Raw genomic sequence first — 26,317 nt, forward strand, 5'->3', positions numbered from 1 at the left:
CTTAACTGGGCAAGATGGGTAGGGTGGTATAAGGACAGAAACATAGCATAAAGCAGTATGATGGAAATTGGGTCACCTGTATCTGTTACATTAATAAAATGTGAGTAATTTAATGTCATTTTTTTAAAGAATTCCAGATTGGATCACAAAACCGCCAGTGTATAAATGATTCAGGTTTGCAAGGCTGTCAAGTGTACATTTTCCCTTGAACTCTCAGTAGAGAGGGTGGACCATGCAACCAGCCTCCAGCATAAAGTAACACTCCTTCCCAGGCGCCCCCTTGGCACCCAGAAGTCCAGTATTGACCCCCTAGGCTAGTGTCTGCCGGCTTGCCCGCCCTCAGACTGTGTGGCTGCTCTTGGGCTCACCTTGCGGCTCAGGCTGGAAAAGCTGCTCCGCAGAGGCTTGTGTCAGAAGCATGTTGTCCCAAGTAAGAGTGTTTGTCTTCACATGGCCCTTCCATTTTCCTCCCAGGAATGCCAAGCAAGATGTGGACGACGAGTACGGCGTGTCTCAGGCCCTCGCTCGTGGCCTGCAGTCCTATTATGCTGTGGCCCACGCCGTTACCGAGAGGGTGGACAAGCAGTCGGCGCTTATGGTCAATGGCGTGCTCAAGCAGTACCAGGTAGGCTGGATGGGGCCGAGTCTACACGGCAGTCCTGACAAAGGGATTGAAATGAAATGGTGCAGTCAGTCAGTTTCTCCTGTGTGCTTGATGCGTGCCTGGCAGAACAGGGGCACTGACAGGCTTTTAGCATCTGAATTCCCCCGACAGCTTTGCAGTAGGCACTGTGATCCTCCAGGTTTCATGGGGAGTTTGAGGGATAAGTGAGGAGCAGATAGATAAAGCAATTTCTCAAAATCAGATGGTTCAGAGGGAGCTCAGCTCAGTGCTCTGTGATAACCTAGAGGGTGGGATGGGGGGGTGGGAAAGAGGTTCAAGAGGGAGGGAATATGTATATACTTATGACTGATTCATATTGTACAGCAAAAACCAACACAAAATAGTAATAAAGAAAAAAAAAATCACATGGTTTGGGAATGGCTGAGCCAGAATGGGACCCAGGTGTGGGGCCATGGGGGCTCTGTGCGATGTGAGGCAGCGAGTGGGGAGAGCCTGGCAGCTCTAGACGTAGTCCGTCCTTCTCAGAAATGCAGGCCTGTGAGGGTCACGTGATCATGACTCTAAAGCTCTGTGTCAGGGCCTGGCCTGGAGCAGCCAAGAAAGGAAACTGCTCATCATAGAAATTTCTTTTTCTGTGACTGTGGCCCCTTACCCTCAGCTCATCTCAGCTCCCAGGAGAGAGCTAGCATACCTCCAACCAAAGAACACGTTCGCTCTCTGCTGCTCGGTGTGCTGGTAACCCCTGAACCCCACCTTTCCTTACAAGCACTCTCAGCACCTCTGCTGACATCAGGTTCCAAAGGTAAATCCTGTGACCAGTAGAAGTTTCCAGAGAGGCCTATGTAATCACAGAAATCAGAACATGGCCACGACTTACTTAATCTGTTAGGAAACTTTCTAGATTTTCCTTGAGGACAGTCTTCTAACTGCCTGTGGCAGAAAGCTTTGCAAGCTTTGGAAACCTTTCACTTCATCTTGAGATGCTGTCGAGGCAGTTAGTCGTGTGGTGCACTCGTTACCCTGATGCCCCAAGGCTCCCCTGAATCCAGAGTCACACATTGAGGGCAGGCTGGTCCCAGTGGGCTGTGTGGCTTGGTATCTGGCAGTGACAGAGATTTAACAGTTTAAACATGTGCCTGGAAAGGATGTTTCATACATGTCTCTCATGAGCACAGCAGCCCTGTGATTCCAGAGAGAGGAGTGTGAGATGGGGCCGAGTGGGATACAAGAGAGTGTGCCCAGAGCACGATGCCGAGTGAGCATGGCGGCGGGTGGTCCCTGGCTGGGCTGGAGCTCGGGAGTCTCCGAAGCGCAGGGAGCCCTCCCACGCCCCACCTGGGCCTCAGCTCTGGCCGCTTGTCCTTGCAGATCAAAGGCTTGGAGTGGCTGGTGTCCCTGTACAACAACAACCTGAACGGCATCCTGGCTGACGAGATGGGCCTGGGCAAGACCATCCAGACCATCGCGCTCATCACGTACCTCATGGAGCACAAGCGCATCAACGGGCCCTTCCTCATCATAGTGCCCCTCTCGTGAGTGCCGCCTGAACTCAGACACCCATGTATTAGTTTGTCCGGGCCACCCTCGTAAAGGACCACAGCCTGGGTGGCCTCACCACAGGCCCTACTTCCCTGGAAGCCCGAGTTTGGGTCCAGGGTGTCCGCAGGCCTGGTTTCCCCTGAGGCCTCTCTCCTGACCTTGCAGACGGGGTCTTCTCCCCTTGTCTTTACTTCGCCTTCCCTCTGTGTGTCTGCACCCTCATTTCCTGTTCTTATAAGGAAGTCATATAGTCTTGGATTAGCGCTCACCCTAAGGACCTCATTTTTATTCATTACCTTTTTTTTTTGTTTTCTAATATTTATTTACTTGGCTGAGTGAGGTCTTAGTTGCGGCATGCAGGATCTTTGTTGCAGCGTGCGGGCTTTTTGCTGTGGTTCACACCCCCAGTAGTTGGGGCACACGGGCTTCTCTCTAGTGCTCCCAGGCGCTAGAGCACAGGCTTAATAGTTGCGGCGCACAGGTCTAGCTGTTCCGCGGCGTGTGGGATTCTCCTGGATCAAGGATTGAACCTGTGTCTCCTGCATTGGCCGACGGACTCCTTGCCACTGACCCAGCAGGGAAGCCCTGCATCGGGTTGTAGTTGCGGCTGGCTCAGTAGTTGTGGAGCACGGGCTTAGTTGCCCTGCAGCATGTGGGATCTTAGTTCCCGGACCAGGGATCAAACCCACATTCCCTGCCTCAAAAGGTGAATTCTTAACCACTGGACCACAGGGAAGTCCCTTGATGACTTCTTTAAAGATCTTATTTCCAAACATAGTTGGGCTCTGGGTATGAAGATGTCTGCATGTGAATTCTAGGGGGACACACCCAGCGCACGGCTGCCTGCTTCTGGGTTCAAGGCACAGGGTAGAGGAAGGGCAGGTTCTGGGGTGCCTGCCCATATGATCCCTGTTGGGGCAACTCTCATAGGCTGTCCTTGGTGTCCTCTTCAAGTCCTTCAACCAGCAGGTTCCACTCCAGGTTGTCACGGGAGTCAGATAACCCCCCACTAAAAGCATGGAGTTTTGGTGTTTGTTCAGGTGCTGTTTCCGCATCCTGCTAGGGCTCTGAGCTCTACCGGTTGCATTCCAGCCCAGTCCAGGCACCACAGATGCTCAGCTGTGGTGTCTGGTACCTGAATGGCATCCTGTGGAAGCGCTCACTTGCAGTCTCTTGGTGGTACCAGCCTCTTCCTCCCCACAGATATGCTTCTGGAGCTGAGATTCCTTAGCCACTCCGGGGCTGCCTCTTCCTAGCTCTGCGTATGACACACGATGGTTCTTCTGCCTGTAGGGTTTTTCCAGAAGTCCTGGGACTGGCTGTCCTTGACCTGGTTCCAGTCACATGTTAGGCGGCAGTCCAGCTGCGGGCCCAGGGGATGGTCTGCTCTGATGTGGCCAGGCCTGAGTGTGTGCAGGGAAGCCCTTGCCTTTGGCCCAGTGTGCAGTAGGGGCCACGTCAGCTGTCGAGGCGGGTGATGGGAAACCATGTCCTCATCCCCCAGCCCATGGGAACATACTTTCCTGCCAGGAAGACGGCCAGGCCTCCAGACGCCATGCACCCATGGCTGAGGGGCCTCAGGAGCCTCCACAGTTTACTGGGAGAAGTTGATTTCCCCCTTTGCTTTCTCTTGCTCATGGTGGTGTAAATCTTCTTGTCAGTGCCCGTGGCCCTCACCTGTGTACTGTCCACAGCTCTCCAAGGGCCCTGTCCCCTCCCTTCTGTTTAGGTGGGACTTCATCTCCACCAGAATAGCTCCGTGTCTAGCGTGCTATGCTACAGACTGGGTTTGTTTTTTCTTGGCTGCACCTTGCTGTTTTTGGGATCATAGATGAGAAAGTGGATAGTCATAGAGCTTCTCAATACCCTCAGCAATGAGAGCATGGAATCCTAACCACTGGACTGCCAGGGAGGTCCCATGGTTTATCTCTTTTTTGGCATATGTTTCTTTAAACTTTATTTTGTATGGGAGTATAGCCGATTAGCAATGTTGTGACGGTTTCAGGTAGACAGCAAAGGCGCTGAGCACATGACAAACTGTTCAGCATCTCTAATAGCTAGAGAAATGCACGTCAAAACTACAATGAGATACCAGTTGTTAATTTTCATTTTGAAAATTTTTTAAGACTTACAAACAACTGCAAAAGCAGCTTAAAAAGTTCCTGCACACCTTCTACCTGGCCTCCCAGAGCTCACATCGCCTTAGGACAGTTTTAACACCAGGCTAGTAACAGCGCGGTGATAAATCATCACTAACTGTTAGTGACTCCGGAGACACGGTTCAGATGTTGTCAGTTGCCCCATTGAAGACCTTTTTCTTGTCCAGGGTCCCTCCCCTGCCTTTTGTTGTCGTGTGTTGTGATGTCTCTGTGACAGCTGCCCAGCTCGGCTTTGTTCTTCTTGACCTTCGTGAGCCTGAATCCCGGGCAGGTGTTTGGTAGACGGTCCCTCCTTAGGGCTCATATGATGTGTCCTTCTTTCTGGAATTCTGGCAAGAACCTCCAGGAGGCGCTCTTGTGCCCTTCCTGAGGCTTCACATCAGAGGCCACAAGTCCAGGGCTCCACAACAGGAGAGCGTCACTTTGGTCTGTCCTTTTATCTTTTGGCCGGATGGTGCAGCACGAGGGATCTTAGTTCCCCGACCAAGGCTCGAACCCTTGCCCCCTGCAGTGGAAGCATGGCGTCATAACCGCTGGACCACCAGGGAAGTCCCCGGTTTGTTCTCCTTTTGTGGTGCCTGCTGGTTTTCCCGTGCAAACGTAAGCGTTTTCCTTTGTGATTTATAAGTATCCCATGGGAAGATACTGAGAAACTCTGTGACTATCCCATTTCTCATCATACTCTTCTCTGTAATTTCGACATCTATCAGAAACTTGCCTGAAATGATGATCGCCTGGAAAGTGCCCAGGCAAGGTTTTCTCTTTCCAGTGTTCCTTCCGCAGTCTTGGAATCCACTGCAAGGGAAAGCTGTCTCTTCTCCCCCGTGTAATAGTTTAATGGTTTAGTTCTTCATAGCAGCGTAGGCTCATTAAGGATTTTGCTGAAGAAAGAAAGTGAAAGTAAAGTCGCTCAGTCATGTCCATCTCTTTGTGACCCCATGGACTGCAGCCTACCAGGCTCTTCTGTCCATGGGATTTTCCAGGGAAGACTACTATGTCCTTTCAGCACGTCCCCGCTGTTGCCTTGTGATGGTTTGCTTACTGTCGAATAGCGTCAGCTTTATAGAAAAGTTGGAAAGATGGTACCCAGAGCTCCTGGTACCTTCCTCTGGTTCCCCCTGTGGCTGATCACATCTCTTTTGCTTGTGTGTTTGTTTTTGGCCTCCCCGTGGGATCTAGTTCCCTGACTGGGCATTGAACCCGTGCCCTTCTGCACTGGAAGCGCAGTCTTAATCAGTGCACCACTGAGGAAGTGGCTGTGGTTGATCACATCTTACGTGACCCTGTTACGTTTGTCACAAATGAGGAATCCCCACTGGCCCGTTAGATATATAGTGAGAGTGTAACTGAACACGGTACCTTACGTAAACTTTATGAAGATTTTGCTAGTCTCGCCCTGATTTCTGTTTTCAGTCTCAGGAGCCCATGTGGCATTTACCCTTCACATCTCCTCAGGCCTCTTCTGGTCTGTGACTGTTCCTCAGACTTTGCATAACTTTAGTGACCTTGATGATTTTGCGGAGATTGGTCAGGTGTTTTATAGGAGGTACTTCAACCTGGGTCTGTTTGGTGATTTTCTCATCCTTAGATGGGATGATGGATTTCGGGTTCAAAGATCAGAATTGAAGCCCGCCTCTGAACTCATCATGGGGGCAGTTGGTGTCAACGTGACGCTTCACGCTGGTGGTTGACCTTGATTACGTGGCTGGGGTAGTGTGTGTGGCAGGCATCTCCACTGTGAAGTACTGTTTCTTCCCCTTTCCATACTGTATTCTGGGAAAAGATACTCAATTTAGCCCACACGTAATAGGTGGGCAGTTAAGTGCTACCTCCTTAAAGGGGAAATCATTATGCAAATTATTGGAAGTTTACCCTGCCAGGATCACGGCCACATCAGCCTTCGCATCCTCACGGACGTCAGTGTGGACAGCGAGAGGCTGATGCCAGAACTAGTACCTGACTGCCCCTTCCGTGTTTCCCCCAGAACCCTCTCCAACTGGGCCTACGAGTTTGACAAGTGGGCCCCCTCCGTGGTGAAGGTGTCCTACAAGGTACGTTGCCACCTGAGGAGGTGGGCGTGGGTGGGGGTGGGTATAGAGGGATGTTGACCTGCATTAATGACAGGACGCACGTGTGCGTACCTTCTTAGGTCGTCCACGTGGGGGCTTGGGTCATTTCATTTCGAGGAGGGATGCTTTTGCCAAGTTCTGGACTCAGTGTGGACTGTGCTGGTGTGAATGCCCTCGCCTGATGTTTGTTACACCTACTGAGCTCTGGACCTGTCCACATAGGCAGACTCAGTGAGTGTCACACAGCTGTTGCTGTGTGATGGGCTGCTCACTGTCCTCACCATCTCTAGACCAGTTCACCTATGCACGGGGGCTGATAGTGCCTCCTGTCCTTGTGCGGGGGCGCGGGGTGCCTCACGCAGCCACTCGCTGGCAGAGCTCAGTCATGCCCTTGGCCGCAGGGCTCCCGGCTCCAGGCTCGCCACTCTGCTGTGGAGCTCTCAGCCCTGTGATGGGAAGAAGCGGGTCCTGGCAGAGACGACAGCATGTGCGGGGAGAAATTGGTGCATTTGAGAAACTAAATGTTGTCCTGCTGCCAAGAGCTTTTGGGAACGAAGCAACTTATACTCTAGTTTAAAAAAATTTTTTTAAGGAAAAAGAGCTTCTGGGAATGAGTACAACTCAGTCTGTCAGGAGCAGTGAGCTTAAAACAGGGAACCAGACAGATTTGCTAACCAGGGAGAAGCCGGAGTTGCCCTTAGGGAATGGTCACCGTGGACTGCACCTGTGTGGGAGACACAGTGGCCTGAGTGGGGACCCAGGAGGAGGCAGGCACGGGAAGCGGAGCTGGTTGCCCACCAGGAGTGGGGCAGGTGGAGGTGCAGGCTGCAAGCCACCCAGGGCCTGCATGCCTCTCTGCTCCCTGCGTGAGGCCCTCTGCGTGGACGGTGGAGTCAGGGAGGGGGAGCAGTCTGGGGGTGGAGTCGAGGGAGGGACAGCTGCTTGAGGGCCAAGTTGGGGAGGGTAGCGGTCTGGGGTGGAGTCAGGAGAGGGCCAGCAGCCTTTGCCAGTTCTCGGCCTTACCAGGGCCCCAGGACTTGGGGGCTGAGGCGTGTGCGTCTTCTGTCCCTCACAGGGCTCCCCAGCAGCCAGACGTGCTTTCGTCCCCCAGCTCCGCAGCGGCAAGTTCAACGTCTTGCTGACGACATATGAGTACATCATTAAGGACAAGCACATCCTTGCAAAGGTAGCGTGTTCGCCTGTAAAACAAGGCAGCTCAGCCCATCACGTGCTGTCCAGGCACCTGTGGTCCTGCCCAGGCTGGTCATTCATGGGTCACGCTTCTCATCTTCTTAGACCCCCCACAAGTCATTGGTTAGTGATCCCCTGCATATGTGTAAGGACAGCTGCTCTGTGGGTATGAAAGGCCTCAGTCAAGGTGGCTTGGGGTTTGCTTCTCTGACTGTGCGTTCCCAGGCTTGCCCTGGATCACGTCCAGAGACTGGCACCATCTACACAGCACGTGGACCAGCTTCTCGGGGCTCCTGCCCAAAGAGACTGGTCATCTGCGATGCCTCCCAGCCGTCCCGTCCGGCCTGCCGTGTCCCTCACAGGGCCATGTTGAGCCCCTCCCCCATCTCCACCTGTCTCTAGAGGCCTCGGACCTGCCTCCCTGGTGGCTGTGTCTTCCCACCCCAGCCTACAGGAAAGCAGCCTGCGAAGCAGGTGGGGTCCGGCCTTCAGGGCCGCGTGCTCTGAGGTCCTGTGTGTCCCATCAGCCTTGAGCCACTGAGCTGGTGTGTTTAGTGGGTGCTGTGCGGCTGGTCAGCCTCTTGGCTGACTCGGTTGTGAAGGTGGCTCTAGTTGGGCCACCAGTGAGTGACTAAGAATATACTATGACCCAGCTGTAAGTCAGGCACAGTCCTTTGCCTCCAGAAAGCTCTTTTCCTGGGGTGGGGAGGGGTTGAGCTGCCGCATCTGGCCTCGCTGACCGCATAGGGGAGGAAGTCCAGGGCTAGAGCGTTTTACACATTAACCCCCACCTGTGGGGCATGTTCATACTGACGACATTCAGTGCTTGATATGCATCTCTGAGCTACAGGTAAGGAAACTGAGAGACCCAGGGAGCTGGCATCCAGCCTGCTTATCCTAGGGCTTGTGCTGTGGGTCACCCTTCTGACCCAGGACAGACCCAGGCCCATCCCAGACACGAGAACAGGGCTCTGAATATCCTGTGCGTCTGACAGTGGCTTTAATCAGTGTAAACCCCGCACCATGGGGGTTACTTGTGGGAAAGGGCTGCTACCCCCTGCCCTAGTCAGTCCTGCCTTTTTCCTCTGGGACACCTGATGTGCAGGGCCTCAGCTGGGCCGTGCTTGGTCCCCGGGAGCTAGATGCCAAGGCCCGAGTGGCTCTGAAGGGCATCACAGTCGCATGTAAACGGGTTTATACCTGCAGCCCCTGCCTAACCAACCTAACTCGCAGTTAGAGTTGGCGTCTAGCCCGTGTCCATTGGCTAGCGACCACTGCTAGGCTCTGCAGTAGAGGCGGTGCCCCCACAGCACAGTCTGCCCCCAGCTGTGCCTCCCTGCCTCCGAGCCACGACCTGCTGACTGGAAACATTTAGTTGCTCAGTCATGTCCAATGCCCATGGGCTGTAGCCCGCCAGGCTCCTCTGTCCATGGGATGTCCCAGGCAAGAACCCTGGAGTGGATTGCCAATTCCTTCTCCAGGGGATCTTCCCAACCCAGGATCGAACCTGTGTCTCCTGCATTACAGGCAGATTCTTTACCTTCTGAGCCACCAGGAAAGCCAGATTGAAACATACCTGTTACCAAACCATGTCCCCTCTCGATCCTACCCCAAGGACCTATGATCATCAGGCTGTGTATTATTTAGGATTTTTTTTCTCTATGCCAGATACTTGGCTTATGTAATTTTCCTGGAAAACCAAAGTTCTCCTCTGGACTTAGCTCTGTTCACCAGCTCTGTTTACCTGACAGCAGCTCCCAGCCGTCTCCCTGTCCACCTGTCCACCCTCCCACACGCCACGGAGCTGCAGTATGCGTCTGCCCCTCGGGGCGCTGGCCCTTCCTCTGATGCTATCGTGCTCACGTTCCCCACCCTGCTGGGCCGTGCTGCCCGGAGCCTTCATGCCTGGTGGCACTGAGCTGCTCACCCAGGGGACAGCCCCGCCGCCTGTCCTCTCCTGACCACCCGCTCTCGGCCCTCAGATCCGCTGGAAGTACATGATCGTGGACGAAGGCCACCGCATGAAGAACCACCACTGCAAGCTGACGCAGGTCCTCAACACGCACTACGTGGCGCCCCGCCGCCTGCTGCTGACAGGCACACCGCTGCAGAACAAGCTGCCCGAGCTCTGGGCACTGCTCAACTTCCTGCTGCCCACCATCTTCAAGAGTTGCAGCACCTTCGAGCAGTGGTTCAACGCGCCCTTCGCCATGACCGGGGAGAAGGTGGGCAAGCTGCTGGCCACGTGGTGGAAGGGGGCGGGGCGGGGAGCTGTGGTCTTCGGCCACAAGCAGCTCCAAGGACTGTCCGAGCTGACGGTCCTGGCCCAGCTGGCTTCCCCAGGTGGTTGTGGACGGAGTGCGCACCACAAACGGCCTGGCCACATACATGGCAACCCTGCCACCAGAGAGGGGCAGAGAAATCTCAGGAGATCCTTGGGGCTTCCCTGACCCTGTGCCTCAGGCACAGAGCAGGGACATGGCACAGCAGGGCCTGAGGTGTGAAGGTGCAGCTGGAGGGCTTGAGGGGAGTTTAATTCTCACCCTGAGGGCAATGGGCACCTCTGGTTGTTTCAGTGAAGAGAGTGGTCAGATCCTGCCCCTTTTAAAGAAAATAAAAGGCTGTGGGCTGTGGCTCGTATCCCTCACATCTGTCTGGCTGTGGGTGGAATTGGTAGTCTGCTTGTGGGCCAGCTGTTTTCTGTTGAAGGAGGTTGGTGGCCTGAGCCTTGTACTGAGGAGGTGGGCTCAACCGCAGGGTGGACGAAGAGCCCCCTCGCCCGGCAGGCAACGCCCAGCCCACTGGTCCCTAGTTAGGAGATTCTCCTCAGGTCTGGGACAGTTGGGACCACCATGCTCTTACGGGGGGACCTCTGCATCGTCCCTGGGATCCCCCCTCCTTGGCACTGGCTGAGGCAGAAGCCCTCTTAGAGGAGAAACTGAGGCCCTTTCAAGGGTCTCATAATTAAACCGCCAGTTTTCAGACTTCTAGGATCCCCACCCAAAGAGCAAGGGAACAAATGCCATGGTTTCACCTATTTTCAAGTTGAGTAAAAGCTCTTCTAAAGGGTCCTAAAGAAAAAAATTCAAATGTCATCTTATTCACTTAAAAATTGTTTTAATTCAGATTTTGATCAGAGTAGCAGGTCCACAGGAGAGCAGCCTTTCTATCCATCTCCAATGGAGACTGAAATGAGAGGGTATTGGGGCTCCCAGTAGAGCACCCCCAGTTTACACCATGCGCTCTGTCCATGTTACCCCCACAGTGCTGGCCAGGCTCCCTTTGGACATGTTCTCAGGATCCAGACACGTGAGTTTGTGTCACTCTTGGGGAGGCCGCTCAGCGTGCTGCCGTGTTTCTCGGTGCCCTGGGGGCTTCGCCTCCGTGTCCCAGGACTTCCATGGAAGGTCTCAGGTCCTTGCAGTTTTCCACAGGAAGAGGGTGCCCCGCTGAGGTCTCATAAAGCATAGAGCCGCCTCGAAAGGGGGCGCCAAGTGCAGGGCGACACCAGGTGGCCCTGCCCACGCGTCGCTGCTCCCCTGGAGGTAACACTTGGCTTGCATGTCTCGTTGGGGTGCCAGGTGGACCTGAACGAGGAGGAAACCATCCTCATCATCCGTCGTCTCCACAAAGTGCTGCGGCCCTTCCTGCTCCGGCGGCTCAAGAAGGAGGTGGAGGCTCAGTTGCCTGAAAAGGTGCTGTGTTTACTTTGAGTGGAGGGAGCTCTAATGCAGCATTCAGCATTGTGTGGGGGTCACCCCAAGGGGGCGGTCCCAGTTGGGCAGCTCTCTAGAGTCCCCCAGCCTGGCCCTATCTTGCTCAGCATTCAGGAGTCAGTCTCACCTGGGGATGGCTGCTCACCTCCACGGGTCTCTGAAAGTGCAAGGCAGGTGTGCTGCGGGCCAGCTAAGTCCCACCTGCTGGCCTGTAGTGGCCCCTCCCGTCTCCCCTGAGGGGGCTTTGGGTCCGCACCAGTCACCCCTCATGTCACTCTTGCTGTTTGTTCCTGGGCCGGCTGAGGGGCAGCCTTTGAGAGAAAGCTGTGTTGCCCCTCTGGCCCAGGAAGCCCCCACATTTGTAGCCCCGTGCATATACTGCAGCACAGCTTCCCTCATGCCCTGGGTGTGGGGGCTCTTCACCATCACCCTCGTGTGCCGTGATCAGAGGCCAGGGCCCAGGGTGCCCGAGAGGCTGGGAGCTCAGAGTCGGGCCCAGGCTGGGCCCTGGGGCCTGGGCTCAGCTGACGGCGGCGTGTGCCCGCAGGTGGAGTACGTCATCAAGTGCGACATGTCAGCCCTGCAGCGCGTGCTCTATCGGCACATGCAGGCCAAGGGGGTGCTGCTGACCGACGGCTCCGAGAAGGACAAGAAGGTGGGCCCGGGCCCCTGTCCCACCTGGGTGTCCATGGCGGGCGGGCAAGTGGGCGGCCTGGGAGCAGCTGGGTGCGTGGGAACCAGCAGGCTTTCTCCTCCTGGGAGGTGATTTTTGTGACCAAGGCCCCGTCTGGTTGTGATCCTGAGGGCGTTGACCGGCCCTGGTTTAGATCATAGCTGAAGTGGTTCGGTCCGGTCCATAAGGCTAAGGGAGCAGGGGCTGAGGGCCTCTTTTCAGGGGGGCCTGAGCCTCCCAGTCAGCAGTCTAGGGTCCTCTGTTCATGAAATGCTGGCTCCTGTGGGTGCATCTGTTAGCAGTGAGGATCCAGCATGGACCATAGCAGTTAGAACATTCAGGCGCGTCCCATCTTCCCGACAAGCCACAGCCACTGGCCCCCTCCTTACGTGAACTTGGGGTGATGTTCATTTATAATGGAGAGGAGTGGGGGCCAGGTGGGCTGCTACCTCCTGGGCCTCTCTGAGGCCCCGGGCCTCCCCTAACAGCCCTCTTCTCACCGGGACTGAAATCATCCTTTCAGGTCCCTCATCTCTGTGCCTCAAGCCTCTCCTGGCCTCCCCGTTTCCTCCCCCACATGTTTGGTTTGGGCTCTTCACCTGGGCTATTGTGACAGCCCATTTCCCGGTTTACTTTTCTGCCCACGCACCCGCCCCTGCATCCTTCCTTCATCCCGAAGCCAGAGGTCTTCCTCAGCCGTCACGGCCCATCTGGCTGCAGGCCCCAGGGACTGTCCCAGTGCCTGCGCAGCTGGCCTTATGAATCACAGAGTGTTTGTGATCTGGCCTCAGCGCTTTGCCAGTCCCTTCCGTCTTGCTGGCCTGGCCCCCCCTCACTCTCCACCCTCCAGGGTGCCCAGGGGTCTCTGCTTCCCCAAGCGCTGACTTCGTGCTGGCTTCTGAGCCCCAGGAGGAGCCAGCTCCACAAGCCCTGCCTCCCCCTACGTCCTCCTTCCACACCCACCCACACCCCACCCTAGACAAGACCAATTTGGGAGCTTCTTATGGCTCAGCTGGTCCAGAATCCGCCTACAATGCGGGAGACCTGGGTTTGGTCCCTGGGTTGGGAAGATCCTCTGGAGAAGGGAAAGGCTACCCACTCCAATATTCTGGCCTAGAGAATTCCATGGACTGTATAGTTTTTGGGGTCACAAAGAGTCGGACACCACAGAGCGACTCTCCCTTTCACTTGTGCCTCCTCAGGGCAAAGGTGGTACCAAGACCCTGATGAACACCATCATGCAGCTGAGGAAGATCTGCAACCACCCGTACATGTTCCAGCACATCGAGGTGAGGCCCAGGGGTGGGCCTCAGCCCACGCGAGGCCCTGCTTCCCCAGCAGAGCCGGGGTGCTTCTCTCTGCAGCTTTAAAGATGAAGAGTTTGTAACTAGATGATGCACGTACATTTGCCTTCTTACTGAGATTCTCTCTGCAAGTCCTTATTGTGAAGAATCCAAACAGTGTAGGAAAATATGAGAGGGACTCTCCTGGTGGCTCAATGGTTAAGACTCTGTGCTTCCACTCCAGGGGCATGGGGTTGATTCTTGGTCAGGGTACTAAGATCCTGCATGCCCTGTGGTAGCCAGAAAGAGCACATAAATTTTTTTTATAAAGGAAAGAGAAAAGAAGTATGTGAGAGAAATGAAAGTCCCACCTCGGATGACCACGAAGCCTTCCAGGCTGTTCTCTGGAATTGCTTCCCACCCAGGGTGGGAGCGGTCATACCGCCCCTGCTGATTGGCTACTAGCCTTTCGCACTCGGCGGTGTGTGGGGCCATCCCAGGTCAGCGTGTGGAGAGCAGTGTCCTTCTTCATGACAGCTCCAGCCATGACCTTTCTGGGCCTCAGAACACTTGAGAATCTGGATTCTTACTTCTGAAAAGCACACACAACGACCTCCCTGATGGTCCAGTGGATAAGGCTCCATGCTTTCACTGCAGGGGGTGCAGGTTCAATCCCTGGTCCGGGAACTAAGATCCCACATGCCACATGTTGCGACCAAAAAAGTCAAATAAATTTAAATGAAAAGCACATATATGTCTGCACATTCTGGCATAAAGTTTCAGGGTCATCGCAAATCCCCTGACAATTCCGTCTCGGTGCTCCAAAGAAGATGTCAGGTGCCTTGTGTGCACCTTCGGTGGTTAAGACCCTATGGGAAGGCATGTCGGTGGGGTAGAAAAGCTGTCGTCAGCACTTCTGTGTGGTCTTAAGCTGCTGTGGGTGGGCTCGGAGGCATGGGGCTGGGAAACCTGTTCCTGCCCTCACTGACCCGCATCTCGTTCCATTACAGGAGTCCTTTTCCGAGCACTTGGGGTTTACTGGCGGCATCGTCCAAGGGTGAGACTCTCCCTCACTTAACGGGGTGGATGGATGGTCCGCTGTGTTTCTCTCTGCGGCTGACTTGTTTCTGTTGTCATAGTTGTCTGCTTTCGAAGGCAGTATATTCCTGGTAAAAAACTTAAATAACATAGATGAGCCCAAAGAAGAGAATAAAAATTCTGCACTTTGAGGGACTTACATGGTGGTTCAGTGGTGAAGACTGTGCTCCACATACGGAGGGCCTGTGTTCGATCGCTGTTCAGGAAGCTACATTGCACCTGCTACAATTAAAGATCCTGCATGCTGCAGCTAAGACTCGGTGCTGCTGCTGCTGCTGCTGCTAAGTCTCTTCAGTTGTGTCCGACTCTCTGTGACCCCTTAGACGGCAGCCCACCAGGCTCCCCCGTCCCTGGGATTCTCCAGACAAGAACACTGGAGTGGGTTGCCATTTCCTTCTCCAGTGCATGAAAGTGAAAGTGAAGTCGCTTAGTCATGCCCAACTCTTCGCGACCCCATGGAGTGCAGCCCACCAGGCTCTTCCGTCCATGGGATTTTCCAGGCATGAGTACTGGAGTGGGGTGCCATTGCCTTCTCTGAGATTCAGTGCAGCCAAATTTAAAAAAAATCTGCAATTTGAGAGTTGACCAGACATGGCTTCCAGGTCCCACTCTTCCACTTCTGGGCTTTGTGACCCATGACAGCTTCCCTCAACACTCTTGAGCCTAAACTCTGCCCACCAGGAGAAAGACACTTTTTATACAATGTGCCACCCAGCTTGCTGTGGAGGTGTTTTCCCCAGTATTGTTTGTAAAGTGCAGCCCCAGCATGGTTCGGCCTTAGCATCGGGCTCGGATGTAGCCTCAAGGTTTCACTCTTAAAACATTCTCAGCGCAAAAGCCACCATCACTTCTCTGGGATAGTAAACTATTTCTTAGAGCAGGAACCCTGAATGAAAGAGCAAAGGTCCTTTTGCTGTGTCGTTTTTTTGTATCAAATTACATAATGGGGTCCCACAGACCTGGCCTTGAGTCTGGGCCCTGGCAGGTCAGCAGCCATGTCACACTGCCCCCAGCCTCAGTTTCCATAACTGTAAACGGAGAATGAATGACCAAAGCCATGTGGCCCTAAGCCCTTCTTCTCACTCTTACGAAGATCCTAGTTGCTCCGTAATTCCACAGTCACCCTTAACCCGGGGGGGCTTCGCTGGTGGCTCAGATGGTAAAGAATCTGCCTGCAATGCAGGAGACTGGGGTTTGATCTCCGGTCAGGAAAATCCCCTGGAGAAAGAAATGGCAAGTATTCTTGCCTGGAGAATCCCAAGAACAGAGGAGCCTGGTGGGTTATAGTCCATGGAGTCAGAAAGTTGGACATAACTGAGCGATTAACACTCTCACTTGACTTACGGTGGCCTGAGTTTGTTTTAGTTGAATTGGAATGGCTCTGCTGAAACTTTGGGGGCTGGGTAGTCTGCCAAGGGAGACATTCACGTGCCCCTGGACCTGGTGGCCAGCCCACCCAGGACTGGTCAGGTAGTGGGTGGGAACACATGTCCTCTGCCCGCCTTCAGGGCACTGTGGTTCACGTCCTGTGTGTCCTTCCCCGCCCCAACCCTCCCCAGGCTGGACCTGTACCGAGCCTCAGGGAAATTCGAGCTGCTCGATAGAATTCTTCCCAAACTCCGGGCCACCAACCACAAAGTGCTGCTCTTCTGTCAGATGACCTCCCTCATGACCATCATGGAAGACTATTTTGCATATCGCGGCTTTAAATACCTCAGGCTCGATGGTGAGTGTGGCTGGGGAGAGAGATGTGTTTGAAAGGGCCTTGTTATTCGCTGCTGCTGAAACTTCTGGTGGGTTTGCCCTCCCCCGTGAGGCAGGGCAAGGCCCAGAGATTCCAGGTCTAATGTTGGGAGTGGACACAGTGGCATGCTCAGTGACGTAGGCTTGTGGCACTGGGAGGGGTCCTGGGGATATTGTGCTGGTCTCCTGGACACAAGGCTTAAAGTCCTTGAGCCGTAACACTGGGTCCAGTGGCTAACGCCTACCCCATAGACTAATTTTAGTGGGAAGTGACAGAAACTTATATCCTGTGGGCGCAGAGAAGAAAGCCTTAATGGGCTCACATAACTGAACTTTAAGGGTAAGCTTGCCTCAGGCACAGCCGGATCCAGGTACCCAGTTGGTGTTAGAGGAGCTTTTCTGGGGCTCTCGGCTCCTTTGTCCTCCACGTTGGCATCATTGTCAGGCATCCCTTCCAGGCTTTTCTTCCACCCACAGAAATTGGGGTGTCCCCAACACTGGGCAGACACAGTGTCCCCGCAGAGAAGCAGCTTGTCTTTTCCCCCAGGGGTCTGGAGTGAGCTTTCATTCGACTGCTGTGAGTGACATGCCCCCCTCTCCACTGCCCTAGTGGCTCTGGAGCTGAAATTGGACCTATCCATGCCGGAACCACAAGCACTGAGAGAAGCAGGAAAGGGCGGGATGGAGGGATCCAGATGTTGCAGGGGTGATAGGGGCCTGTCCATTGGGAACCACACTGGCCTGTGACCATCAGAAGCCCGGTTCCTGCCTTGCCAGCACAAGGGAGTCCGGCTGAGCACAGCGCTGACAGTGTGTAGGACTCCTGATCCGACACGTGTCAGCTGACCAGGACGGCCCTAGAGGGAGCCCCTTGCTCTCCCTAAGATGGAGTGAATGGGGCTCTCAAGAAAAAATGGACTTGGGGGAACTTCCCTGGTGGTCCAGTGGCTAAGACTTCACCTTACAACGCAAGGTGGTGCAGGGGGTGCAGGTTCAATCCCTGGTCGGAAGCTAAGATTCCCATGTGCTTTGGGACCCCCAAAACTAAACATAAAACAGAAGCAACACTGTAACAGATTCAGTAAGGACTTTTAAAAAACTAATTCACATCAAAAAATAACATTTGGAAAAAGAGACTTGAGACCCACTGGGGTAAACACAGGTAAGAAGCGTGGGGTAGACCACATTTCTGCAAGACTTTGTCTAAGCTCGGTACCAGCTGCATCCATCCATGGCTGGACACCCCAAACCTCTCTGCCCCTGCTGTGTGTTTCTCGGTGCCTCTAGTGGTACTGTGGGTTTTCAGACCATTAACTTGTGATCGCTGGGTGGACCTGTCCATCAGAATTGGCCCTTCCCACTCCCGCCCAGAACCTTTGCTGCATCTCCGTCTTGCCTTCTTTCAGCTGTTCTTAGAATTCCATCCAGGGTAACCTTTACAAACACAGCTTTGGTCAGGTGCTCACGTGTCCTGAGGCTGAAAGCTGCATCCCTGTCAAGGCCCGTGTGGCCCCAAGTGCTGGCCTCTGTAGGGTCTGAGCTTTCACAATGGTGACACCGCCCCCTAGTGGACAGGCTGAGAGCATGTTCCCACCCACCCAAGTATCTGTCCACTTGCCCCCCAACCCCTTTTTCTCTCCATGACAAGAGTTCTCTGTGTAAGTGAGGACTTCCGTTTGCTGGACCATGGTTGCGTCTCTAGCATTTCATGTGGTCACTGCCACATGGGTGGAAACGGAAAGAAATTCCTGGTGGTCCAGTGGTTAGGACTCTTATCTTCCTGCTGCCGGAGGCATGGGTTCAATACCTGGTCAGGGAACTAAGATCCCACAGGCCTCTCTGCCCCCCGCCCCCCAGAAGGAGTGGCAAAGGGTTGGGGAGCTCAGTGACATGGGGAGCGGAACCTTCTGCTGTCAGAGTGCTGAGAGTGAGGGTACAGCCAGGGGTACCGGAGCAGACCCCTGACCCGGCCCTGCCCAGCCATGCCTGAGGCCTCAGCCCCTCCTAGGAGCCAGGACAGCCCAGGCGCTGTGGCCCTTGGGCCTCTGTGCTGCTCATCCTGATGTGTAGGCGAGTTGCTCGAAGCAGCACCGAAAATGACTCCTGGTTTCACCAGAGGCACCTCTGCTTTGAGTTGATAGGAGCCTGAGGAGCTTAGATGCCCCTCTGAGGATCATGCTCGGGGCCCTCACATTCGAGTTGCTGTGGCTTCATGAAGCGGGGAGCCATCCTGCCCAGCGAGACATATCCCCATTGTACAGTCCCATGTGCTTGCCTGTATAGACGGTTCCCTTTGTGAATGGAGAAAACCCACCACAGGGTCATGGAGGCAGGCTCCAGCCTCTGACCAGTCGCTCGTTACCCTGGCAGCACCGTGTGTCTACCCAGAGGCCCCTCGTGGGTTCGGAGAGGCGCACTGGAACAGCGCCGCTGCAGCGTCACCTGGACAGCTGGTTACAGCAGCGCTCGGGCCAGCCTGTTGCCTGGCTGTCTGCTGGGTCCCAGCCCTGTGCTGCAGCGCCTGCCTGTCTAGTGCCTGCAGCAACCCCCGTTCACGCGGCGGGGCTCATTTTCTCCTTGGGTGGGCAGACTGGCGGTCAGCAGTGTCAGCCGGATCTGAGTTGCTCGTCAGTCACGGTCCACAGCCATTGGTTGGAAGGCGGTGGGCGTGAGCACCGCTCCCTGATGCAGGTGTCCCTCTGTGTCTCCTCCCTCGGTTGCCCTGCTAAGTCTGGTCTACCCGCCCGGCAGGAACCACGAAAGCGGAGGACCGGGGGATGCTGCTGAAAACCTTCAACGAGCCCGGCTCCGAGTACTTCATCTTCCTGCTCAGCACCCGGGCCGGGGGCCTGGGTCTGAACCTCCAGTCGGCTGACACTGTGATCATATTTGACAGTGACTGGAACCCCCACCAGGTAACAGCGCGCACCCTCTGGCAGTGACCATGCCCCTGGTGTGAGTGTCCAGCGGCCTCCTGACCTTTTCCGAGAGCCCTGGCAGTGCCTGGAGAGAGGTGCAGAGGGCAGTTTCTCAAAAGTAAACTAATTCTTTGCTCTGATTATGAAAAAATACATGTTCCGCTGTTAGTTTAAAATTTTTTTCTGAAAATTCCCCGGCTGTCCAGTGGTTAGGACTCCACGCTTCCACTACTGACGGCCTGGGTTCAGTCCCTGGTCTGGGGACTGAGCTGTCACAAGCTACGTGGCACCTTCCAAAAGAAGGGGGAAAAAAACAATCCTGGCATCCCGTAGATGTGCACAGAAAATGGAAAATGGCCCAGTCCTCTGGGCTGGTAGTAAGGGTCCCGTTAGTCCTGGGGCCCTTTCTGGCTGTGTCCTGGCCCAGCCCTCACGCCGGCCCCCTTCACGGGGGCTCCTTTGTGTGCTCCACGCGCTGCTGCCCTGATGTCTTGTCCGCGCGCCTGCGCGGGGCTCCATGCCGGTAGTTCTTTCAAACGCAAGTACCAGTTACTGGGAGTAACAAATGGAAGTGTGCGTTTCCCCTCCCTGCCGCTACCAGTTACTGGGAGTAACAAATGGAAGTGCGTTTCCCCTCCCTGCCGCTACCAGTTACTGGGAGTAACAAATGGAAGTGTGCGTTTCCCCTCCCCTGCCGCTACCAGTTACTGGGAGTAACAAATGGAAGCGCGTTTCCCCTCCCTGCCGCTCGCGTCTACTCTGAGCACACGCCAGCCTCTGCCTCTGTACACACAGCCGCTCTGGCTTTGGCAGGAGCCTGCCGTGCTCCAGCGCGCGTCTCTTCCTGCCACAGCTGGCGTGTTCACATTTCCATGCCAGTGCACCAGGCCTCTCCCCAGCGCATCCTCAGCGGCCAGCCTTCCTGGTGTATGGCGGCCCCAGGCCTTGTAGCTCAAACCCCAGTTGGCAGGAGTCCAGGTTCCTGTTTCTCAGCCTGACCGGTATCCTCTCATGGAGCCCTCTTGTCCCTCCCTCGGAGCACCGGCCAGGCCCAGGCTGACCAAGAGCTGGGGTATCTCGGCCCACTGGCCTGTCCCTGTCATGTTCTTGTTGGTTCTGCCAAACTGGCCTCCATCAGGCTGCCCAGCTCTCGCTCCTGTTGATGGTGTGAATGTGCCCTTCCCCACGCTCAGTGGCTCTAGTTATCAGCATGGGAACCATAGCCTGTATGCCAGCGAACGTCTGGGGTGGTCACTGCCGTCAGCCTGGGTTGGAGTGGTTCCCACCCGGACTTCATGGCTGGCCTGTTTGCTAAGAGGTGGTGGGGCTGTTTTCCCCGTCAGCAGGCAGCTGGGGGAGAGGCCTCTGTGGAGCCCCTCCTCCACACTGGGAGGCATTGGAGGTCATGAGACACACGGCAGGGCCAGGGTGTATCGTGAGGTGCTGGTCCTCCCTGCCAAGAATCACACAGGCTGACCAGGAGGCCGAGCCGTGGGGCCAAGCCACGCTTGTCCACCAGGTGTGGCTTCTGCTGCCCTGTGGGGTGCAGATCTCCAGGTCAGCTCCACGCAGCCCCAGACCCAGGATTCCGTAGGCGCCCTCCTGTCTCTGCACTGGGCTCATGGGGTGACACAGATCGTGTTGGCACCGTGCCTCCCACTCTACTGGCGTTTGCTCCACACCAGGCACTGGGCATCTGTTGCCCATTGGCTCCTCACACACACAATAGCCATGAGAGGGGCTGCTGTTAGCAGTGGCTCCCAAGGCTAGACTGGTGGGACCTGGGCCCGGCGTTGCCTGGCACGGAAGCAGCAGGGCCCCCAGTCAAACCAGGCATCGACCAGGAATGGTGCGCAGCTTTGGCGTCATCCTGTAAACAGTGCTGTTGCGTAATGTGGCCCCACCTAGGGGGCCTAGTCATAGCGATGGGCCCCCATGCAACTGTGACAGGAGCTGCTCAGGAATATAACCCCTGTGGCGGCCTTTTAAAACCACGCTTTCTTCCCGAGTGTCTGCCAAGTTCCACTTAAGGTAGAAAGAGACGCTTTTGCAGGCTCTCAGGGTGAAGCCCCCTTGGCGCAGGCTCCAGTCTCGTCCCTGAGTTTCCTGGCTGTGCAGCTGCTGTCCAGGCGAGTGCCTCTGTGTCTCCCAGCAGCATCCAGTGTCCCAACTCCCCCTTAACCACCTGGGGCTGATGGCATCTCCCCCCACCCCCGCCCCCAGGACCTGCAGGCGCAGGACCGTGCCCACCGCATCGGGCAGCAGAACGAGGTGCGTGTGCTCCGCCTGTGCACGGTCAACAGCGTGGAGGAGAAGATCCTGGCCGCGGCCAAGTACAAGCTCAACGTGGACCAGAAGGTGATCCAGGCCGGCATGTTTGACCAGAAGTCCTCCAGCCACGAGCGGCGCGCCTTCCTGCAGGCCATCCTGGAGCACGAGGAGCAGGACGAGGTGAGCGCAGCACTGGCCCCGACCCCCTCCCCAGCGTGAGTGGTGGACGCATGAGCGGCTTTCGTTTTTGTTTTTTTTTTTACCTTTTTTTGCACTTTTTCTTTTTCTTTTTTTGTTTTTTTTTTTGCATCCCTTTGGAGTAAAGGGAGTGTGGGCTGAAAGGAAAGACGATGAGTATACTTGCTTTTTCTTTGAAGTGGTTTTTTTTTTAATTATTATTATTATTAAAAAAACAACAACAACTGCTGGTGAAAGGCGCCGGATTGATAGCCCTGGAGACTGAAGTCCTCTATCTATCCACAGAGCAGACACTGCAGCACGGGCAGCGGCAGTGCCAGCTTCGCCCACACTGCCCCTCCGCCAGCGGGCGTCAACCCCGACTCGGAGGAGCCACCTCTAAAGGTGAGCGGGGTAGTTCAGTCTCCACGCCCATTCAATCCTCGGCTTCTCGGCTGAGACGGCCAGCAGAGGGCCCTGACCCCACGGAGCGTGCGTGTGCGTGTGCGTGTGTGCCTCACCGCTGCCGCGTGGGTCCCCATCCACCGCAGCCGGACCAGGGACTGCCAGCTCCTCTCCCACGGACCGCCGCCGCTCGCCTCCGAGCCCGGCCGCCGCCACCGCCCACCCCGGCCTCCCCGCAGCCGGACTAAACGTGTGACGTCTTGTAGGAAGAAGACGAGGTGCCTGACGACGAGACGGTGAACCAGATGATAGCCCGGCACGAGGAGGAGTTCGACCTGTTCATGGTGAGCGCCACGGGCACTGGCTTTCCCACCTGCACGGACCGTGGGCCGTGGGGCTCACACGCCCCTCCCTGCCGACACCCGGCAGACCGAGTGGTCTCGGTGACATTGGCGTCCCCAACACTACTGGAGCCGGGGCAGCCCTTCGAGGGGGCTGCAGACAGCACCTAACTGACCCCTTTGTCCCGTGGCCTCCTGAGGTCTCCTAAGCGTGTCACAGGGACGGCAGGATACCCGGGCACACCCAGTTCTGCTGGTGCCTATTGTCCTTGAGGCTCTCTCCCTTTCAGAGGGCATCACACTGTCCCGGGCCGAAGAGCTGAATCAGGCCTCGGTCTCAGATGTCCCTCGCCCTTCGTGGGTGTGGAATCCAGGGCGTCCTTGGCCTCAGCGGGCCTGTGCCTCCCACTGAGGCTGTCCATGGAACTGCCATCCCATTTCAGCCCTGCTTCCGTCATCTCCGAGTCCTTCCCAGTTCTCTCTGCCTCACAGCAGAGTCCCAGCCAGGGTCTGACCTGAGAGCTCGGCCAGTTTGGCCACCGCAAAACCCAGCTACCATGTAACTGGGTCCCCAGGCAGGGCACCCTGCATGTGCCTGCCGGCCTTCCCTGTGCTAACACTTCCTTTGCCCCACACCCCACAGCGCATGGACCTGGACCGCCGGCGTGAGGAGGCCCGCAACCCCAAGCGGAAGCCGCGGCTCATGGAGGAGGACGAGCTCCCCTCGTGGATCATCAAGGACGATGCCGAGGTGGAGCGGCTGACCTGTGAGGAGGAGGAAGAGAAGATGTTCGGCCGTGGCTCCCGTCACCGCAAGGAGGTGGACTACAGTGACTCACTGACTGAGAAGCAGTGGCTCAAGGTACATGCTGGAGAGGGCCGTGAGAGGGGCTTAGGCAGCATGGGTTTGGCTGCCGGGTTAGGGGCCTTCACCTAAACCCTGGGCAGCGCCCTTTAGCCATTCTCGACACGAATGACAGCAGCCCTTCACACATGGGCTCAGGTTCACTCAGTTCCTCCTGTTGAAATGGTGGCAGGCACACCCTTGAGGCTTCTGAGCCGCTCAGAACACTCTGCTGGGTAGAGCTGGCCTTTCATGTGTCAGGTTAAAGGAGACTTTTGGTAACCTAGGCAGGGGGCTGGCCAGAGGACCCAGAGCTAAACTAGGGATGTCACATTTCCCTGTGAGATTGTTGGGAGTGCTAATGGGGTCAGGTGCCCTGATCTGGGCGCTGCATCCCTGGGAGCTGCAGGGAGGAGGGAGCGAGTGCCCCGCCCGCTCCCCCGGCACCCCCACACCCCCAGCCCTTGGCTCCCAGGGCCCAGCACTGAGGTCAGCATCTGGGTTACCGTGACATATCAGACCCCACCCCCACCCCAGAGCTCTTGAGTGTAGAGGTGACTATTGAGAGCCCAACCCTCAAATTGTTGTCCCTGAAACAGTACTTGCAGAAGGCAGGTGGTGGCTTTTGGCTACGCCCTGCTGGTTGTCACACCCTGGAATGAGCAGCTGCAGCCCAGGCCTCTGATCACACACCCCGAGGTTCCTCTTGATTAATTGTGGTCTTGGTGCTTCCTCGGCCGTGAGGCCAGGTCTCCTGAGACCTCAGAACACCCAAGATTTGCAAGCTGACCCACTGAGCTATGCACCAGAGGGAGCTGTTGAAGCATGCCAGGCAAGAAGCCTACAAAACTCAGATGAGGCAGCTGGGGTGTCCTGTCCCCAGCCCTCAGCTCGGGGCTCTGAGAGGCAGAACAGAACCTCTGACGTCAGCCCAGCCATAGACCTTACAGCTCCCATGAGACCTCTGCCAGTCCTGGATTGCTAAGGCAGTGGGTGCCCTTGAAAAGGGCCTCCCAGGTGGTTCAGTGGTAAAGAATCCCTCTGCAATGCAGGCAACACAGGTTAGATTCCTGGGTCGGAAAGATCCCCTGGAGCAGGAAATGGTAACCCACTCCTGTATTCTTGCCCGGGAAATCCCATGGACAGAGGAGCCTGGAGGGCTACAGTTCATGGGGTTGCAAAGCATTGGACATGACTGAGCATGCATGTACACCTTTAAAAAAAAAAAAACTGCCCACTTGTATATAATAATTTATGCACATTTCTTTGTCTACGTATTTTGAAGAATAACTTACATACCACGGAATTCACCCACTTAAGATGCACAATTCAGTGATTTTGGTATGTTCAGAGTTGTGACACTGTCATCATAAATGAAGTCTAGACCTTTCTTTTCTCAAAGAAACCCTTTGCTCTCTAGCTATCTTCCCATCCCTTTAAATCCTATAAATAACCTTTGTCCACAAAAATTTTGACTATTCAGGACATTTTCCATGTGTAAAATCATGGAATACGTGATCCTTTGATGTCAGGCTTCTTTCACTTAGGAAAATGATGTTTTCCGGGTTCATTTAGATTCTCGCACACATCAAGAGTTCATTCTTTTTATGGCCAAATGATATACCGTTATGTGGGTATATAGTACAAGACTTGTGTATCCAGTCATCAGTGGATACTCATCACTGGGGTGGTTTCTGTTTTTCAGCTGTTACGAATAACACACTGAATATTTGTGTATACAAATATTGTGGACACATGTTTTGATTTCTCTGGGGTGGATGCCAAGGAGTGGATCATAGGGTCATTCTTTGTTTAACCTTTGAAGGGACAAAACTCTTTTCCGAAGTGAGTGAACCATTTTACACTCCTACCAGCAACACAAGAGGGTTTCAGTTTCTCCGCATCCTCACTGATAACTTTTATTTTTTGGCTTTGGCTGTGCCAGGCAGCATGTAGGATCTTAGTTCCCTGACCGGGGATCAAACCGGCACCCCTTGCATTTGAAGCTCAGAGTCTTAACTGCTGGACTGCCAGGGAGGTCCTATTTGCCTATTTTATTCCAGCCATTCTAGTGGGTGTGCAGTGGTATCTGTGGTTTTGAATTGCATTTCCAGGGGGGCTCACGGTGTCAGGCCCCTTTTCATGTGCTTGTTGGCCATTTGTAGATCTTCTCAAAAAGCCTATTATCAGACATATAATTTGCAGATATTTTTTCCTGTTCTGTGGGATGGTTTTGGTTTTTGTTTTGCACTGTCATGACGGTGTCCTCTATCACACAAAAATTTAAATTCTGATGAAGTCAAATTTGTTTTTCTCTTTTGGCCTTGGTATCATGTCTGAGAGTCAGTCCATTGCCAAATTGAAGGTCACAGAGATTTACCCCCTGTGTTTTCTTTCAAGCCTTTTAGAGTGTCAGCTCTTACATTTAGGTCCATGACCCTTTCTGAGTTAACTTTTGCCTGTGGCATGGGGTCAAGGTCCATATCCATGCTTTTGCATGTGGCCTCTGGTCTTCCCAGCACCATTGTTGGAAAGACTATTCTTTGCGCTTGGATAACATCCTTTTTTTTCAGTAGGTCATAGTCAGTAAAATTTGCATTAGTAAAAGAGAGATTTATCCAAAACGGCACTCCTCGGTCTTAGCTGTGGGCGTGGAATTGGCACCGCTTCTCTGGCAGCCACTGTGCCCTGTATGCACACAGACCCTTCAGAGTGTGCCTGCCTTTTTCCCCGTTGTGCTGGCCCACGTGTCTTGGGTGTAGGACCAGAGACTCCAGCATTGGGTTCCAGAGCCTCCTGTAATAATCATCACAGATGCAGTGACTGTAACACAACAGGAATTCAACTGCTCACAGTTCCACAGGCTGGAAGTCTGAAATCTAGGCATCAGCAGGGCTGTGTTCTGTCTCAGGGCTCCTTCCTTGCCTCTTCCAGCTTGTGGTGGCCCCAGCATTCCTTGGCTTGTGGCCACGGCTCTCCAGTCTCGGCCTCCATCTTCACATGGATGTCCCCAGAGCCTCTTTGTATGCCCTTTTCTGTCTCCTGGAGTCTGGTCCACCCTAACAGAGGATGGTCTCATCTCAATCCTTGAGTTAGTATGTGTGCAGAGATCCTCTTATCCCATAAGATGGCACTCTGAGGTTCCAGGTAGATACAGATTAGAGGGGACACGCTTCAGCCCACTGAGTGCCCTCCCCTGGGCCAGCCTCTCTCAGGCCCTGCTGCCCGCTCTGTGCCCCTGTGCTGTTCCTTTAGCCTGGATACC

General features: G+C 55.0%; 1 protein-coding gene across 3 annotated transcripts in view; it reads left to right on the forward strand.

Annotated features, from left to right (window-relative positions):
- The window catches only part of SMARCA4 (SWI/SNF related, matrix associated, actin dependent regulator of chromatin, subfamily a, member 4), an 89,945-nt gene that overhangs the window by 41,722 nt on the left and 21,906 nt on the right, over positions 1-26,317 (forward strand). For 2 of the 3 annotated variants that reach the window (XM_052643972.1, XM_052643973.1), the window contains exons 15-28: positions 475-625; positions 1,994-2,157; positions 6,308-6,374; positions 7,468-7,578; positions 9,566-9,808; positions 11,165-11,278; positions 11,847-11,954; positions 13,175-13,261; positions 14,266-14,312; positions 15,913-16,079; positions 18,848-19,011; positions 21,238-21,465; positions 22,134-22,211; positions 22,852-23,070. In XM_052643972.1, the coding sequence (XP_052499932.1) occupies positions 475-625; positions 1,994-2,157; positions 6,308-6,374; positions 7,468-7,578; positions 9,566-9,808; positions 11,165-11,278; positions 11,847-11,954; positions 13,175-13,261; positions 14,266-14,312; positions 15,913-16,079; positions 18,848-19,011; positions 21,238-21,465; positions 22,134-22,211; positions 22,852-23,070 (1,948 nt within the window). Of the gene's footprint in view, positions 1-474; positions 626-1,993; positions 2,158-6,307; positions 6,375-7,467; positions 7,579-9,565; positions 9,809-11,164; positions 11,279-11,846; positions 11,955-13,174; positions 13,262-14,265; positions 14,313-15,912; positions 16,080-18,847; positions 19,012-21,237; positions 21,466-21,768; positions 21,868-22,133; positions 22,212-22,851; positions 23,071-26,317 lie in introns of all 3 variants that reach the window. The other variant, XM_052643971.1, reaches the window with a different exon arrangement.

The sequence above is a fragment of the Budorcas taxicolor genome, chromosome 7 (assembly GCF_023091745.1).
Source record: "Budorcas taxicolor isolate Tak-1 chromosome 7, Takin1.1, whole genome shotgun sequence".
Taxonomy (NCBI): Eukaryota; Metazoa; Chordata; class Mammalia; order Artiodactyla; family Bovidae; genus Budorcas; species Budorcas taxicolor.